The sequence below is a fragment of the Coregonus clupeaformis genome, chromosome 1 (assembly GCF_020615455.1).
Source record: "Coregonus clupeaformis isolate EN_2021a chromosome 1, ASM2061545v1, whole genome shotgun sequence".
Lineage (NCBI taxonomy): Eukaryota > Metazoa > Chordata > Actinopteri > Salmoniformes > Salmonidae > Coregonus > Coregonus clupeaformis.
This window is the reverse complement of record NC_059192.1, coordinates 73,840,927-73,859,514: the sequence shown is the minus strand read 5'-3', so window position 1 is coordinate 73,859,514 and position 18,588 is coordinate 73,840,927. Positions and strand designations below refer to the sequence as shown.

Here is an 18,588-nt window from a genome sequence, read left to right as displayed (position 1 = left end):
AAAAGTTATCATGTAATAACATAATGTACCAGCAATGTTTTCCAAGCAAACAACAATTGGTAGTGTGAAAGTTCCCAGAACATTCGTTAGGTCATGGCAAATGTTCTCATAACACAAAAACTGTCCAGTTTTGCTGATGGTTATACAATGTTTGTATAAAACATTCACCTGATGTTGCAAGAATGTTCCCAGAACACATTTAGTCTGTTCTTAAAAGGTTACCAGAATGTTTCATTAGGTTGTGGGAACAGTCTGGTGGGAACATTGTGTCAAGGACGTAGAGAGGCAGGTGTTACCAAGACTAGTATTCTAGGCCCACTCATAGGTGATATTGACGCAGAGCCTTTAAATGTTATTCATAGGACATTTGCCCAGCATTTAATCATACAAACACAACTATATTTTGCACGTTATATGTAGACAATCTGTACATGTTGGGTTTGAACCTGTAATGTTTGGTTCCTAAGCCAGGTCCTTTATCCTCTGCGCCACCAGGGAAGGTCTCTCACATATTTTTTCAGTATATAGCCATGGACAGTTTTAGTGTTTTGGGAACCCATCTCATATCCCCACAATGTTCCCACAACCTAAAGAAACATTCTGGGAATCTTTAAAGAACAGACTAAATGTCTTCTAGGAAGGTTTTGTAACCTCAGGTGAATTATTTTTGCACCCTAAAAGAAACATTGTAGAATCATCCTCACAACTGGACAGTTTTTTGTTTGGGGAACATACACCAAGTATACCAAACATTAGGAACACCTTCCTAATATTGAGTTGCACCCCCTTTTGCCCTCAGACCAGCATCAATTAGTCGGGGCATGGACTCTACAACATGTCGAAAGCGTTCCACAGGGATGCTGGCCCATCCACAAGGATGTTCCAATGAATCCCACAGTTGTGTCAAGTTGGTTGAATGTCCTTTGTGTGGTGGACCATTCTTGATACACACAGGAAACTGTTGAGTGTGAAAACCGGTGCACCTGGCACCTACTACCATAACCCATTAAAAGGCACTTAAATGTTTTTGTCTTGCCCATTCACCCTAAGAATGGCAAACATACACAATCCACTTCTCAATTGTCTAAGGCTTAAAAATCCTTCTTTAACCTGTCTCCTCTCCTTCATCTACACTGATTGAAGTGGATTTAACATCAATAAGGGATCATAGCTTTCACCTGGTCAGTCTGTCAAGGAAAGAGCAGGTGTTCTTAATGTTTTGTATACTCTGTGTTCTATGAACATTCTTGCAACATCAGGCAAAAATGTTATACAAACATTCTATAATCATCAGCAGGACTGGGCAGTTTTGGTGTTATGAAAACATTTGCCGCAACCTAACGAATGTTCTGGGAACTTTCTGGGAACAAATGTCAGTTTGCTTGGTTCTCGTTCCCCTCGCCCCCCCACACACACACAACTGAACAAGTGGAAACTCCAGACAACACAACTAACTTAACCCACAGAGGCAGTGGTCTATATTCATTGAAATGTCAGTTTATTTAAAAACTCATCCTGACCGAATAGCACTAATTTATTAAATACAAGGGGGAAAAAAAGGAAAAAACATAAATATACATGATCCAGACACTTTCCATACTGCAGACATGAGGGGAGGGGGCGTGATTGTATACAATGGAGTTATTGTGTGATTATTACTCCCATTGCAAAGCAGAACACACCACAACAGACGCGGAAAGATGCTGCACTTCGTCACAACATGAATGCTGTTGGATTAAATGTTTTAATGTGGTTTATAACTTTTTTTATTACAGAAAAATTCATACCATTTTTATTTTATTGTTGAAATGTTTCTAGGCAGCGTTAGCTAGTGTGTTTGAGAGAGTTCCCATGCACTGCCAAGCAATGGGAGTGTTGTCTAGCGCAGTGGTTCCCAACCTTTTTCTGTTAATGTACCACCAACTGAATTTCTCCCTGTCCGGAGTACCACTGATTGGGAACCACTGGTCCAGCAGTATCTAGCTTTGACACAGGGGTTCACGTCTGCGATAAAAACACAAGGGCCAGGAGTTTTTCCCTGATCAGGACAAACTCTGCACCCTAACGTAATCCTACAAAAAGAAAGGGCACTTAAAAATACACAGGACAGTGCGAAAGAGTCTGGTAGTCCAACTAACACGGTTCTCCAGAGACAACGATACAAAAACAAAACTTCACTAATGCACATCCAAGCTTTTAGAAGAAAAAAATACATAAGCAATCACTCTTAAAATATTGGAAGCTTTGACCAGTGTGGTATTATTCAGTAAGATCCAAAAGCACAGGGGGTGTTAGTGGTGGGATGGAGAGGAGTGGTTGTTACAAAGAGTTAACGCATACACACTCATTTTTATATATAGACACACAGATGTCCATTTGCTGTGTATTCTAGTCTTTGTATTTTTTAGAATCTACTGGGTATGTGGATGGAGCTGAAAGGACAAAGCAAACACTCCATCACACAATCACTAAAGCAGATATCTCACGCAGCCTGTGCCAGATACAGCGTTAGACTGGTGCAACTCAGACCAGGTGAGCGACTACAATTTGGATGGACTGAATGTTTGAACAGCTGTGATAACTGGAGGAGCTGCAGTTGGCATTGTGTTAGGTTACCGTTCCACTCAAAGAAGAAAGTGTTGGTGTGTGTGTCTCTCAAAAGCAGTATGCCTCCCTTTGTATACAGTATCTGAGCGCCAACATTCATGCCTGACTGTTACTTATCAGTCTACTACAGCAGCTCACCCTACCTTAAACTGTACAGTAGTACCAGTCTTTGTGTCTATGCACTCCTGCAGTCTGTGCTGCGAGGTTTGACATGTGTATCTTAAATATGAGAAGTTTTGTTGGACTTGTCTCTACAGTGCAGGGCAGTGGATGACACATGCAGTGGTTGATGATTGGACTGGACCGGAAGGTGCGGCTTTTATTCTTTACCACGGCCATGTCTCAATACTCTTATATGGTCCTCTCCTCAGCTCCTTCCCCTACTTATCACTGATTGGTTAAATGGAGCGGATAGTTTCATCATATTAAATGTACTTTCACCTTTCAGATCAGTGGTAACGAACATAAGGCGAGGAGGAAAGGAAGCCGTTCAAGATTGAGACATATCCCATATCTTTAAACACAAACCTGCCCCATCTCTGCCTGCCCCATGTCCCCAGTCCTCTCCACCCCTCCCCCTGTATCCGTAGCTCTTCCTCCTACTCCCTCTCCAGCTACTGGAGCTCCTTCATCCTGTTGAGGGCGGAGCCGGCCTGGAACCACTCGATTTGTGTCTCATTGAAGGTGTGGTTCAGCTGGAAGTCATCTTTGGTGCCGTCACTGTGCTTCACAACTGCATACAAAGGCTGGAGGGGGCAGCCACACACACACAGTTAGACAGACATACATGGTGAACCTTACCTGGAAACAAACCTTAAGGCTAAACACTGGAGCTGGGTGGTTCATATCCTGGACAGTCTAATTTAGACCATGATTAGTTAAATCAGGTGTGACCATGATGGGCTGGAACTAAAGCCTAGAGATTGGTGTAAGTGCCACTCACCTTTCCTGGGGCGAAGGTTGCGAGTCCTTTGATGGAGATCTTGTCGTCTGGTCGGATCTTGTCATAGTCAGCAGGGTTCTGGAAGGTCAGGGGCAGCATACCCTGTTTCTTCAGATTGGTCTCTGCAGAGAGGAAAGGAAAAAAGGGTTGCTGCAGGGATGCAAACTGGTGAGGACCCATAAAGGTGACTTTCCCCCCCTCCCAAACAGACACAGAAATGCAGTGTGAAGTGCAAGAAAATCTATTTGCTAGTTTTCAGAGAACAACAAGTACATAACATTTAATTAGTCTCAATACTCCTAACTTTCCCAATCACAATAGACAGAGAAAAGTGTCCGGGGGGGAGCTCTGGTCAGCGCTTACGGTTTATCATGACACAAAATGATAATTGGTCTCCACCGACAGGAAGACATAGGGAACTATATCATCTTTGTTGTTTCCACATTCAATTCGGTTTATTTTCTTCTCCAGTTCACAACAAACATTTAGAAAAACAAAGTTGGATGTTCTAAGTCCACAACAATGCTTACACCACACCAGGAGACAACTTGAGGTCTGGGGAAGAGAGTTTGCAAAACAAATGCCCACCTGATTCATACAAATCATGATATCATTCTGCCAGGTAGGCCTACTTTGCAGTCAACATTTAATTGGGAAGGTTTTCTGGGAAAGCCTTTAGAAATGCCTGTTTAGGCATGCCAACTGGCTACACAAACATAGGTGCAAGGAAACAGGCATTACTTCAGAAAGTTGCAGGAAATATGAATCACTGATGCATTCTTCTCATGAATTAGGAGAAACTGTGCAATTTAACTACTTTTCTAATAAGTTCAATACATTTTCCAGTCAATGATTTCGATACGAGCCCCCCCCCAATTAGGATCTACACGATTCACTTGGATTGTCTATTTTGAGATCAAAGTGGTGAATATCGTCGAAGTTGGGGAAGGAAGCAATGTAGATGCAATGTTCTGCGGGTGTGCGCACATACACAACAAACTATCCCTTTTGGCCTGTGCTTAAGTTACCGTGGATCCTGGCGAAGCTCTTGACGATAATGCATCTTCCTCCCAGGTGTCTGGGCTCCAGGGCGGCATGCTCTCTGCTGGATCCCTCACCGTAGTTGTCATCTCCCACAACCACCCATGACAGACCGTTGGCCTGGGAGAGGAGAGATCACCAACCACATCAGGGAAACTTAAATTCCCTCATTGCCATTTCCTACACTGATGGCCAAATGTTTATGGGTATTCTGAATCTATAAAAGAGCTGAGACACGCACAACAGACTTTCAAAAGGGAAATTTGAGCGAAAAGTACAGGTTTTAATCTCAAGTGAGGATGTTTGAGCTAGGGGTCATGGTTCATCATCCGGGGTGCTTACCTTGTAATGGCGGGCGACGTCAGGAACACCGCCGTACTCTCCCGTCAGCTGATTCTTGATCTTGTTGACGCCGTCGTTCTCGATGTTGACTGCTCCAATCAGCATGTTGTTAGAGATGTTGTCAAGGTGACCACGGAACTTGAGCCAGGGGCCGGCAGCACTGATGTGGTCTGTGGTGCACTTCCCCTTCACCTGGATGGACAGAGAGACAGAGAATGGTGGATTGGGAGAAAGGAGGAAGAGTAAGTTTAACTGAAAATAAATGTATATCAGAAAGTTCTGTAACGATCCACCCTCCTGAACAGACCCTAGTTTTCCCCCCCTTTGACCCCTGACCTTGATGAGGACTTGCAGGTCCTCCAGATCTCCTCCAGCCCACTTGTCAAAGGGCTCCAGCAGCTGCAGCCGGGTGCTGGTGGGGCTGACGTCCACCCTCAGCTTGGATCCACCCTCTGCAGGGGGGTGCTGGTAGGTGTTCTGACCGGGGTCAAAGTCCAACTTAGGCAGCTCGTCTGCGTTGGGAGGCTCCAGCTTGAACTTCTCTCCGTTGGCGGCCGTGAGGTAGTCAACCTCAGGGTTGAAATCCAGGGTTCCTGCGATGGCCAGGGCTGTGACGATCTGGAGGAGGAGAGGACAAGATAGGTGAGGTGTGTACAATATCTTCCATGGAAGTGAGTGAGAACAGAATGAAAGTGAGTCAGCAAAAAAGCTGTGTGTGAAGGTTTCCGTTAGCCGGTAATAACCGGCTTCTGACGATAAAAAAAAACATATTTTCAAAAAACTGGCGCCAGCCAAAAAAAAAAAAAGGGAAATAAAACACATTGCAAAATAATGATTTTTAGCCTATTCATTGATGGAAATACATTTGACCAGTCATGTTTATAAAAATATACAAATCGGTCTATAGGTTAATTTGCATAATTAAATTGTCTTGTACATTTGTTACTGTTATGTTTATTACATGCGCACAGCATACAGATAGAGCCTATAAGTGGAAAATATGTCAGACAGCGCAAGAGCAGCAGCTACAGCTCATTTGTTGCTGTGCTTTTATAAGCCCAATCATTGCGTAACACTTCTAAATGCAAATAGGCTGTTAAACGGTTTTGATGGCCATAATTAAAAATACCCACTATTTTTATTTCTCAACTGGTAATTTAAGCATGCTTCCCATTCAAGTGCATATAGGCCTACGGTAGGCAGGCTTCAGCGTCACACACAACCACTTTGCATTTTGAAAACATACAGTGCATTCGGAAAGTATTCAGACCCCTTCACTTTTTCCACAATTTGTTAAGTCAGCCTTATTCTAAAATTGATTAAATAAATACAAATCCTCAATCTACACACAACATCCATAACGACAAAGCAAAAACAGGTATGTGTGCTAATTTATTAAAAATAAAACAGAAATACCTTATTTATATAAGTATTCAGACCCTTTGCTATGAGACTCGAAATTGAGCTCAGGTGCATCCGGTTTCCATTGATCATCTTTGTGATGTTTCTACAACTATTGGAGTGCACCTGTGGTAAATTCAATTGATTGGACATGATTTGGAAAGGCACACACACACACACACACACACACACACCTATATAATGTCACACAGTTGACAGTGCAAAAACCAAGCCATGAGGTTGAAGGAATTGTCCGTAGAGCTCCAAGACAGGATTGTGTCGAGGCACAGATCTGGTGAAGGGTACCAAAACAATTCTGCAGCATTGAAGGTCCATAAGAACAGTGGCCTCCATCATTCTTGAATGGAAGATGTTTGGAACCACCAAGACTCTTCCTAGAGCTGGCCGCTCGGCCAAACTGAGCAATCGGGGGAGGTGACCAAGAACCCGATGGTCACTGACAGAGCTCCAGAGTTCCTCTGTGGAGATGGGAGAACCTTCCAGAAGGACAACCATCTCTGCAGCACTCCACCAGTCAGGCCTTTATGGTAAAGTGGGCAGACGGAAGCCACATGACAGCCCGCTTAGAGTTTGCCTAAAGGACTGACCATGAGAAACAAGATTCTCTGGTGTGATGAAACCAAGATTGAACTCTTTGGCCTGAACGCCAAGCGTCACGTCTGGAGAAAAACTGGCACCATCCCTACAGTGAAGCATGGTGGTGGCAGCATCATGCTGTGGGGATGTTTTTCAGCAGCAGGGACGGGGAGACTAGTCTGGATAGAGGCAAAGATGAACAGAGCAAAGTACAGAGAGATCCTGATAAAATCCTGCTCCAGAGCGCTCAGGACCTCAGACTGGAGGCGAAGGTTCACCTTCCAATAGGACAACGACCCTAAGCATACAGCCAAGCCAACGCAGGAGTGGCTTCAGGACAAGTCTCTGAATGTCCTTGAGTGGCCCAGCCAGAGCCCGGACTTGAACATCTCTGGAGAGACCTGAAAATAGCTGTGCAGTGACGCTCCCCATCCAGCCTGACAGAGCTTGAGAGGATCTGCAGAGACGAATGGGTGAAACTCCCCAAATACAGGTGTGCCAAGCTTGTAGCGTCATTCCCAAGAAGACTTGATGCTGTAATTGCTGCCAAAGGTGCTTCAACAATGTACTGAGTAAATGGTCTGAATACTTATGTAAACGTGATGGTTTAAAAAAATAAAATATTTTTTTTTTTTTGCTTTGTCATTATGGGGTAGTGTGTAGCTTGAGAAAAAAAAAATAATCATTTTAGAATATGGCTGTAATGTAACAAAATGTGGAAAAAGTCAAGGGGTCTGAATACTTTCCGAATGCACTGTATCATCCCACAAATGTCCCAGAGTGTTTGGAATAAGCTATTTCTTTCTCACACCAATAGAATATGTAAACTTTCCTACTACGGGGGATTGACATAGGCTAGTGATTTTGCAGTTCTTTAATAGTCTTTTTTACCCGTCATTTTGGCTGAGGAAAAGTAAAAGGTGGCAGTTATTCTAACATCTTCAAAGTGCGCATCGGAATTCGGTAAGAAGGACGCATGCCCTTGCGTCCTCAAGTTGCATGTTCTGCAAAGATAAATAACCATAATCTTAATGTGATTTCTGTCATTCTGAGCACCGTGAACGGACGCCCTAATCAGGTTACGCTCCCAACGCATATGGGTCTGGTAAATTTCTCAAATGTCCGTTAAATTAAAAATGCTGCCGGTGAAATGTCCTGCGCCACATTTCCTTAACGGAAACCCTTGTGTGTGTATATTCAGTCTTAACAGTACCTCAGGGGAGGCGACGAAGGCGTGTGTGGCTGGGTTGGCATCGTTCCTAGCGGTGAAGTTCCTGTTGTAAGACGTGACGATAGTGTTCTTCTCTCCTTTCTTCACATCACGCCTGAACAGAAACATCGACTTAACACTGTGTTCCCCAAATAACACCCTACTCCATATATAGTGCACTATGGGCCATTGTCAAAAGCAGTGCACTACATAGGGAGTAGGGTGACATTTGATACGCAGGCAATATCTTAAGACATTTTTAATAGAAGTCTTTCAAGTTCAAATGAATATCAACAGAATGAACACGAATGATTAAGTCAACTGACTATTACCTGTCCCACTGTCCAATGCAGGGTCCACAGGCATTGGCCAGGACCATTCCACCAACATCACCGAGGATCTTGGACTACAGAACAACATACATACATCTTCAGTTAGGAGGAGCCAGCAGTAGGCCAGCTGGGAGGAGCCAGCAGTAGGCCAGCTGGGAGGAGCCAGCAGTAGGCCAGCTGGGAGGAGCCCAGGACATAGCAGTAGTATTCCTGCTGAGGATCTCAACATCCAGAGCTCCAATTACAAACTGGCTACTTGTGATGCCCTTAAAATAGAGAGCTGGGCCAATGTTAATGTCCTTGATGCTTAGGAGGATGTCAACAATATTTTACAACGGTTATCCTGTTGCCCTGATTTGTTGGGTGGCGTGATCAGCAGACCAGACACCCCAGTAGTTCGAACCCTGGTCATATCCCCTTCCCCTATCCATCTACCGGTGCCAGGGACTCACATATCCGTCTCTCTCGATGGTGGCGCGGATCTGTTCAGACCCGGGAGTGATGGTGAATGCGGCCTTGCACTTCAGCCCTTTGTCCAGGGCCTGTTTGGCCACGGAGGCAGAGCGGCCCATATCCTCATAACTGGAGTTGGTGCAGCTGCCAATCAGACCTGAGGGGAGGGGACAGATTAAGCAGCCACCCACTGCATGTCTACTTTCTCATATTCAATAGAACAGCTATACATCAGTGTTTAAGGCTAAAGCCAGAAAAAGTATATCTAGTAATAATATAGTAACATCACAGTTATAGTCATTTAAGGTCTAATCAGAGACGCATGGTGGTGAGACACAGTGGCCAGCTGTGAGGTCAAAAGGATCTGAAGACTGCACTGACCCACTTTGACCTCCAGGGGCCAGCCATTCTTTGCTGCCGTGGCCCCAATGTCTGCCATGGGGTGGGCCAGGTCAGGGGTGAAGGGCCCATTGATGTGGGGCTTCAGCTAGGAAGGACAAAGAAAGATAGCGCGGGTCAGGTTGGATTTGTGTGTGAGAAAGATTATTATTATATTATTATTATTATTATTAGAAAGAGCAGGGGACTCACCTCATCCAGGTTGAGCTCGACGATCGAGTCATACTCACAGCCCGTGTCAGGAACCAGCAGGTCAGCATAATCGTCAGCCAGGGCAGCAATGTCTGAGAGGAGAGCGAGGGCAACGGGGTCGGATAAATGGATCAAGCATCTCTTATAAGGAAATGACAAACCTTCCAGGGAGCGTCCCAAATGGCACCCTATTCCCTTTATAGTCCACTATATAGGGTGCCATTTGGGACGCAATCCCAGAACTTCCCACAAACATATTCAGCACATCACCTGACAGATCATTGCATATCACGCACACAGACATACTTGTGTGATGACATGAGCTGACTGACCTCCACGGCCAGTCTTCTCCAGGTATGTCTTCATGCGGTGGTTATAGGGGAACACAGAGGTGGTGGCTCCAATCTCAGCCCCCATGTTGCAGATAGTGGCCATTCCTAAAACACACAATATGCTGTGGGTTTCTATGGGCATTCCTACAAACACAAAATATCCTACAACATTGCTTGATAGTAAACTCTGCCGATTGATGATTGTGCTCCTCACACCATACACAGAAAAACATAAGTATATTAGACCAAAGAGCAGTGGTGGTCAGCTGGTAACCATCCTAGTTAGATGATGCCAGTAATACAGTGTGCAGTAGAGGACAGTAGTAACCCAGTTCTCTCTCCCCCTCTCTGACCTGTGCAGGAGATTGAGTCCACTCCAGGTCCATGGTACTCCACAATGGCGCCAGTACCCCCCTTCACGGTCAGAATCCCAGCCACCTTCAGGATCACATCCTTGGGGGACGTCCACCCTGACAGCTTGCCTGTCAGCTTCACCCCAATCACCTGACAGGGGGACAGGAGGAGAACATGATTTAGTGAGGTTTATGTAGTATCATACTGTAATATAGTACTGGGAAAAAAGGAGTGTCCAATTTAAACTGGAATTCGCACTTACCTTGGGACATTTGAGCTCCCAGGGGATGCCAGCCATGACGTCAACAGCATCAGCCCCTCCCACTCCAATGCAGATGGAGCCCAGTCCACCACCATTGGGTGTGTGAGAGTCTGTGCCAATCAGCAACACCCCTGGGTAGGCATAGTTCTCCAGGATGATCTGAATGGGTGAGATAAGAGAGTGTCAGTTATGGTACTTACCACTGCAAACAGATAGCTCTGCTCTTCATTATAAATGTGCAATATCTTATGTGAATGTATAATGAAATTCATAACAATTTAGAGGAACTTAATTCTATAAGGACATCTTGTCTATTATCAAGTGAGTGCATTGCCAGCAATCAACACTGGGGAAACATGTGCCTTCAGTGTCATTTCAGAGTAGCCTTGTTACTGTACCTGATGGATGATGCCAGAGCCTGGTTTCCAGAAGCCCACTCCATACTTGGCTCCAGCACTGGCCAGGAAGTTATATACCTCTGCATTAATGTCCTAAGAACCAAGAGAACGAAGAGAAATTGCAAAATATTATTACCAGTACTTTATTCCCTAGTCCTGCCTCCAGCCCCCAGGCCTGACGACCTTATCCTGCATCCATCCCCTTCCCAGACCCCTCACCTTCGCCCTCGCCAGGTCCTTGGCTCCTCCGATCTGGGCCTCGATCAGATGATCACAGTGGATAGTGGAGGGCACAGCCACACGAGGTAGGCCGCTGCTAATGAACTGCAGCATGGCCATCTGGGCCGTGGCATCCTGCATGGCCACGCGGTCCGGCCGCAGACGCAGGTACGTACGGCCCCTGGCGATGTCCTGCCCCACAGGGTCATCCAGATGGCCGTAGACGATCTTCTCCGAGAGAGTGAGGGGACGGTTGAGTCTGGAAGGGAGGAGGGCAGAGAATGTGTTGAGTTACTGTAAAGGGCTACAAATAGCTCTAATTGTACAGCTGACACTGAACAGAAAAGGCCTGGGTAATAGTCCCATCATTGCCTTGGCAAGACAACAAAGTTGGCTAAGTCAGAAACAGACTGGCACCCTGGCCTGTAGGCCATCTCACTGTAAGAATGGAGTGAAACAGGGACACGTGCTAATGTAAACGGTGGAGGGGTAGACTGACCTCTTGCGCACGATGTTGACGTTCTCATTGAGCTTCTCATAGCTGACGTAGTTGCTGGGCTCAAAGCGGCTCATTGACACTTTGGCCTTGGCATTGAAGGCTGCAGACACGTGCAGGCGCCGCACACCCTGGCCCAAGGCAAGCTGACGACAGAGTTAATTCAACATAAAAAAAAAACATACATCAAAATAATTTGGGCCTAGATTTAGATAGGACTTTGGGTGCAGTTCTGTAGCCCATGAGTAGTCAACTTAGATGAAAGAGCGCCTTAGACTTAGCAGATCAGAATAAGGTTGTAACATAAAATGTGGAAAAAGTCAAGGCATCTGAATACTTTCAGAATGCACCGTAGCTAGGTGGGACAACCAAAAATCACAGTAAGTACATTTTTCCTCAATAAAGTAGCTATCAGCAAAGTCTGAGCTAGTAAGGTGGGAAAAGGTCAAGTACAAATGTTAGTAAAAACTGAAAGATTCTTGTTGAGCACATACAGACTCATTCTAGTTCAAGGTGAAACAGCTCTGCCTCTAGTTGGGAGCAGTATGACTAAGGCCTTTCATTGTCTGGAAGTGGATGAGATCATATCATTGGCACAATGTGGGGTAAACAAACAACTTAAGCATTTGCGAATGAATACCAGTGGCAAATAGCAGGCAGAAAATGATCTGGCAAATTCCAATGTTTAGTCAATAATCAGCGCTAAATGGGTGCTACAATGAAAATCCCTGACTACAACAGCGAGACATACATCAATAAACTGGTATTTTGACTTTCCGTGTCACCAAGGAGGTGCTGTCACTCACTAACGATGTTGTTTTGGTCACTGGCCAGACTGCGTCGTGCTTGCCAGCGCCCTGTGTGGTTGTTCTGCACCCTAACCTTCCGTTAACCTTGCAATCAATAAACGTGTCCTCGGTTGAAATAATATATAGAGCGATGACATCTTACATTTGGGCATATTATTCAAATTTTACATATTACAAGTGGCTTTAAATAACCATTTGTGTGGCAATGACTAACTTGAGCTCATGACGAAGCTAACGTACGTCTCAGGACACGATGACCTGGATGGCCGACAATAATTTGATCGTAGTCTTTCAGACAAACATCAAATCTAGACATCAGTTCCACATCCAAACTGCTTTCATTGTATTTGAGGGTGACTTCTCACACATAGATGGCACATAAACACGATACAATTTGTGGAAAACTGTCACTTACCTGGAGCCGTGCAACGGTGAGACAGTAGGTCGCCATTTTGTTCACTGACAAAGATGTGTCGAGCAGAGGTGACGTCAGGTTTTGTAGCTGTTAACGTCGCGTATCTTTGCAGGAAAATAGAACGCACGTGTAAAGTTGTGTTAGAAATAGAGACGTTCTGGATCCTACTCTAATGTTTAATTCAGAGATATATATATAATATATTATTCTTAACTAATATGTGATATGAGTGCCACAAATTAAATCCTGATATTTTTAATCGAATATTTTGTTTACGTCGCTGCAAGGACCCCGGGATGAATTCTGTGCGTTTCATATGTAATATTCTCCCTTTGAATTTAGCCAGATTAATTCACTGACATATCCTTAGCCATAATCATTTTAACTAACGTGAAATAAACGAAAATTATATGACCCGAAAAAGAAACTAAACCAAAAGAAAATACGAAGTTGAAAAGTCACCTGTGTCTGTGGGTCAAAGTTGAAGGTTCAACATAACCATCGTATGCCCTCCGTTCGCCGAGAATGGCTAAACATCATCCAGATTTGATCTTTTGTAGAAAACAAGCTGGTGTCGGTAAGGTGTTTATTTTATTTTCAATGGATATAATTGCATTAATACTTACTTCTAATAACCAATGATTCGTGCTGTGAATGTTATTGCTGTGCTCGTGTCCTTTGTTGATAGTGGCTAGCTAGATAAGCTAGCTTGCTAGGAACCGTTAGCATACTGTTAGCTCATTCATTAGCTAGATGGCTACTGTATAAAAAAAAATGTATTGGTCGCATGCACATATTTAGCAGATGTTATTGCGGTTGTAACGAAATGCTTGTGTTCATGACCGTAACCTGCTTCTTTATCAACCCATTATTGACTTGCCTTCTAACGTTATAGCTATGTGATAGTGGTTAAGTAGACTAGTTAGTAAGATAATAGCCCTTAATCATGACTCTCAGTTCCATTACACGAGTCATTGGACGAAGGCGTCTTCTGTAGGGGGGCGTTTTGTTAAGATCCCCGAAACTCGGTCTTTACATTAAGTAAACATGCATGAGGCAGTCGTGGGCGAAGCTAGTGGCTGACAACTGTAGGGAGAAGGCAGAATGCCCCTAGAGTTTTTGAGAGAGCTAGTAAGATGTCTTATTGATTGCTTAACCCCTAGCTTTATGGAGCAATGCTTTGTTGGCTAGCTACCTTATTCATGTTCACTCACTGGTTGTTCTATTGTTTACTTTTCAGCTATTGGAAGATTGTGCGAGAAATGTAAGTTTATAAAACATGTTTTACACTATGTTGTCTCTTTCTCCCACACAGGGTGTATTTGCTGCCCTTAAATGTACCCTCATAACTCCTAGAGTAGAGACCGTGTCATCATCAACACTTTGACTTTGTTTACTTTTATATGTAATTGCCCCAGTTCAAAATGCCACGGCATTAAACACAGTCTCATCCCTCTCTTCCCTCCTCTCCTAGGCGATGGAAAGTGTGTGATCTGTGATTCGTATGTGAGGCCTTGTACACTGGTGCGCATCTGTGACGAGTGCAACTACGGGTCCTACCAGGGGCGCTGTGTCATCTGTGGAGGTCCTGGGGTTTCTGATGCTTACTACTGCAAAGAGTGCACTATCCAGGAGAAAGACGTTAGTCACCTGCTCTCTCTCAATCACTCACTTATAAAAGGTGTAGAAAAACCTTCACAACATTCAATGCTCCCGTATAGTTTATGCAGTGTATCCAATAAACAACATTGCAACAATAAACTATACAGAATCATTCAACATTGTGCTCCTTCGACATATAACGTTCTAGATCAATGTTGTGTGAAAAAATGAAAGGTGTCTGAGATGCTGAGTAATGATATGAAAGTGGTTGTACAAGTACTATTGTCATTTTTAACAATCTCAATGTAATGTGAGATTTTCTACTCCTCTCTCCTCTACTGGATGTGACCACACAGCGAGATGGATGCCCCAAGATTGTGAACTTGGGCAGCTCAAAGACTGACCTGTTCTATGAACGGAAGAAGTATGGCTTCAAGAAGAGGTGAAGACAGGCCGGTCCAACAAGTGCTTTGCTTCTGTTTTTTTGTGTGAACGTTTTTACATTTATTTTGTGTGAACATGTTTTGACAATACAATAAAGCTTTCTTTTATATTACTGCTGTCTACATGCATGCATTTTCCCAGTAGTTTTGGGTTAATTATCTAGTGTTCATCATTTTATGGGATGAACTGAGTTTTACACATGAATGAAATCTAATGTGATATCATGAAACTAGAACTGGGAAGAATTACCATCAGGAAAGATTGACAATAGTTTCCCACTACTCTCATCTATTCCCCAAAAGGTGAACTGGGGTGCTCTCTCGTGGTTTAAGGGAAATCTTCAGGGATGGTTCAATCACTTGCAAATCAAATAAACCTCTCTACATGCTAATTTGTTAAAAGCATGTGCTTCCACAACACTGCTGTAGTCTACTGTTTATCGGTTTAATGTTGGGCCCAGTGTTAGTTAGAGGACTCGTGGATATAACCCGTTTTGTTTTCACATGCAAAAGTGATTGCTTTTTGTAAATACGCTTTGGGGCCATGTATGGTATATAGTGTATGCATGGTCCATATTATCAGCTATGCTATTAGCAATAAACATTTTCACCTTTAGCCCAACTGATGCAGCAAAGTGCAAGTAAATAGGCTGAAGCATGGTGTTCCCTATCTGCATTAGCCAGATCTAGTTATTATCATATTGATGAATTTTAAGTCCCCAAAAACTTGCACAAACACTGAATATAATGTAGGCCTACCTGTTAGGGTAACTCGCCACCCGGGGTAAAAAGCCCCCTGCCTGTACTTCTCACAGAAACCACTTAATGTCACAATTGTTCCCCTAACACTTTCTCTGGTTTCCACTACTCTTGCTCTAACACTTTCTCTGATTTCCACTACTCTTGCTCAACAAAAAATATTATCTGTCTCATCACAATTTTTAAAGTCTTTCCAAATAAATTATTTGAGGTAGAGAGGCGTTGTATCCCAAGTCACCCTACAATTGACCGATGTTACATTTAACCCCACTCTCCCCTATGCACTCACTGGGAATTGCTGCTATAACTTGCTTAACCATGCTTCTGAAAAAAAGAAAACGGGTTTAAAATGGCGCAGTTCGCGCATATGTAGGAGTTGGGAAATAAATAAAGTAGGAATGGAACGCTGGGATTCCCCTCTTTCTAACAAAAGTCATTAAAACTGCTGTTTTCGCGATTGCAAGAATTGTTGTGCATTGACTGCTTGTCAGAATGCATGTTTCCCTCCCTATGCCACTTATAACATGAATGCGCCACGAGAGGAATATTTATCTAGCATAGAACACAACAACAAGCCGACTAGGTAAATAGATAAACTATTCTACTATGGGGTTGTTATATTTTTCTATTAATTACTCAAATCAAATTGTATTTGTCACATGCACGTGTTTAGCAGATGTTATAGCGGGTGTAGCGAAATGCTTGTGCTTCTAGCTCCGACAGTGCAGTAATATCTAACAAGTAATATCTAACAATTTCACAACATATACCCAATACACACAAAACTAGTAAGGAATGGAATTTAAGAAAATATACATATATGGACAAGCAATGACAGAGCAGCATGGACTAAGATTATAGAATGCAGTATATACATATGAGATGAGTAGTGCAAGATATGTAAACATTATTAAAGTGACTAGTGTTCCATTTCTTAAAGTGGCCAGTGATTTCAATAGGCAGCAGCAGCCTCTAATGTGCTAATGAAGGCTATTTAACAGTCTGATGGCCTTGAGATAGAAGCTGTTTTTCATTCTCTCTGTCCCAGCTTTGATGCACCTGTACTGACCTCGCCTTCTGGATGGTAGCGGGGTGAACAGGCAGTGGCTCGGGTGGTTGATGTCCTTGATGATCTTTTTGGCCTTCCTGTGACATCGAGTGCTGTATGTGTCTTGGAGGGCAGGTAGTTTGCCCCCAATAATGCGTTCGGCAGACCGCACCACCCTCTGGAGAGCCCTGCGGTTGCGGGCTGTGCAGTTGCCGTACCAGGTGGTGATACAGCCCGACAGGATGCTCTCAATTGTGCATCTGTAAAAGTTTGTGAGGGTTTTAGGTGCCAAGCTGAATTTCTTCAGCCTCCTGAGGTTGAAGAGGCTCTGTTGTGCCTTCTTCACCACACTGTCTGCGTGGGTGGACCATTTCAGTTTGTCGGTGATGTGTACGCCAAGGAACTTGAAGCTTTCCACCTTCTCCACTGCGGTCCTGTCGATGTGGATAGGGGGGTGCACCCTCTGCTGTTTCCTGAAGTCCACGATCATCTCCTTTGTTCGTTGACGTTGAGTGAGAGGTTATTTTTTCCCTGGCACCACACTCCCAGAGCCCTCACCTCCTCCCTGTAGGCTGTCTCATCATTGTTGGTAATCAAGCCTACTACTGTTGTGTTGTCTGCAAACTTGATGATTGAGTTGGAGGCGTGCTTGGCCACGCAGTCATGGGTGAACAGGGAGTACAGGAGGGGGCTGAGCACGCTCCCTTGTGGGGCCCCAGTGTTGAGGATCAGCGAAGTGGAGATTTGTTTCCTACCTTCACCACCTGGGGGCGGCCCGTCAGGAAGTCCAGGACCCAGTTGCACAGGGCAGGGTTCAGACCCAGGGCCTCGAGCTTAATGATGAGCTTGGAGGGTACTATGGTGTTTAATGCTGAGCTATAGTCAATGAACAGCATTCTTACATGGGTATTCCTCTTGTCCAGATGGGATAGGGCAGTGTGCAGTGTGATGGTGATTGCATCGTCTGTGGATCTATTGGGGCGGTAAGCAAATTGAAGTGGGTCTAGGGTGACAGGTAGAGGTGATATGATGCTTGACTAGTCTCTCAAAGCACTTCATGATGACAGAGGTGAGTGCTACAGGGCGATAGTCATTTAGTTCAGTTACTTTTGCTTTCTTTGGTACATGAACAATGGTGGCCACCTTGAAGCATGTGGGAACAGCACACTGGGAAAGGGAGAGATTGAATATGTCCATAAACACACCAGCCAGCTGGTCTGCGCATGCTCTGAGGATAAGGCTAGGGATGCTGTCTGGTCCGGCAGCCTTGTGGGGGTTAACATGCTTAAATGTCTTAATCACTTCGGCCATGGAGAAGGAGAGGCCACAGTCCTTGGTAGTGAGCCTCGTCAGTGGCACTGTGTTATCCTCAAAGCGGGCGAAGAAGTTGTTTACTCGTGTTGTTTGCAGAGGAAAGGTACATCTGGAATGTTCTAGCATCTTCAAAATGTGCCTCAGCAGAAATATTTTTCCATGTTCCATATTTTTTGTTGTTGCGTGGCGGCAATGATTTTACCCAATCATGGTTTCTCCCAGTCTCAGAGAGGTTTACGCAACAGTGACTGAATGTGTTACACAACACCTGGCATGGGCAGAAGTTTATTTTAAGACTAAGTAAAATGCCCTAATGTTGATTACTTTTTGCAAGTCCAAGACGTTTTCCACGTTGATTCAACGTCATCGCACAGATTTTTTGGTGTGGAGATAACGTTGATTCAAACAGGTTTCGCCCAATGGGTAGGGCTATTATAGCTCAGTGGGGTAGGGCCGTGTTTGAGAGGATTGTGTATTGGGCAATTGTGACTGATTTACTGATCTACAATAAATAATGAGTAGTTCAGGCAGTCGGTGGCGCCTTCTACAATAAATAATGAGTAGTTCAGGCAGTCGGTGGTCGCCTGCACTGTCGGCTGCAATTTCAAACAAGCCCAATC

General features: G+C 44.2%; 2 protein-coding genes across 2 annotated transcripts; one reads left to right on the top strand and one right to left on the bottom strand.

Annotated features, from left to right (window-relative positions):
• Positions 1-1,481: 1,481 nt before the first annotated feature.
• On the bottom strand, positions 1,482-12,867 carry LOC121576723 (aconitate hydratase, mitochondrial). The gene is made up of 17 exons (XM_041890114.2): positions 12,803-12,867; positions 11,582-11,724; positions 11,083-11,341; positions 10,864-10,956; positions 10,466-10,624; positions 10,203-10,353; positions 9,850-9,954; positions 9,518-9,609; positions 9,308-9,413; positions 8,926-9,083; positions 8,474-8,547; positions 8,145-8,256; positions 5,270-5,551; positions 4,934-5,125; positions 4,579-4,711; positions 3,551-3,672; positions 1,482-3,353 (listed from the first exon to the last, which is right to left on the bottom strand). The coding sequence occupies exons 1-17, from the start codon at positions 12,836-12,838 to the stop codon at positions 3,222-3,224; spliced, it is 2,349 nt and encodes a 782-aa protein (XP_041746048.2). The 5' UTR covers positions 12,839-12,867; the 3' UTR covers positions 1,482-3,221.
• A 274-nt stretch (positions 12,868-13,141) lies between these two features.
• Positions 13,142-14,960, top strand: LOC121584422 (PHD finger-like domain-containing protein 5A). Its single transcript, XM_041900299.1, has 4 exons — positions 13,142-13,379; positions 14,043-14,066; positions 14,277-14,443; positions 14,761-14,960. The coding sequence occupies exons 1-4, from the start codon at positions 13,328-13,330 to the stop codon at positions 14,848-14,850; spliced, it is 333 nt and encodes a 110-aa protein (XP_041756233.1). The 5' UTR covers positions 13,142-13,327; the 3' UTR covers positions 14,851-14,960.
• The last annotated feature ends 3,628 nt before the right edge of the window (positions 14,961-18,588 follow it).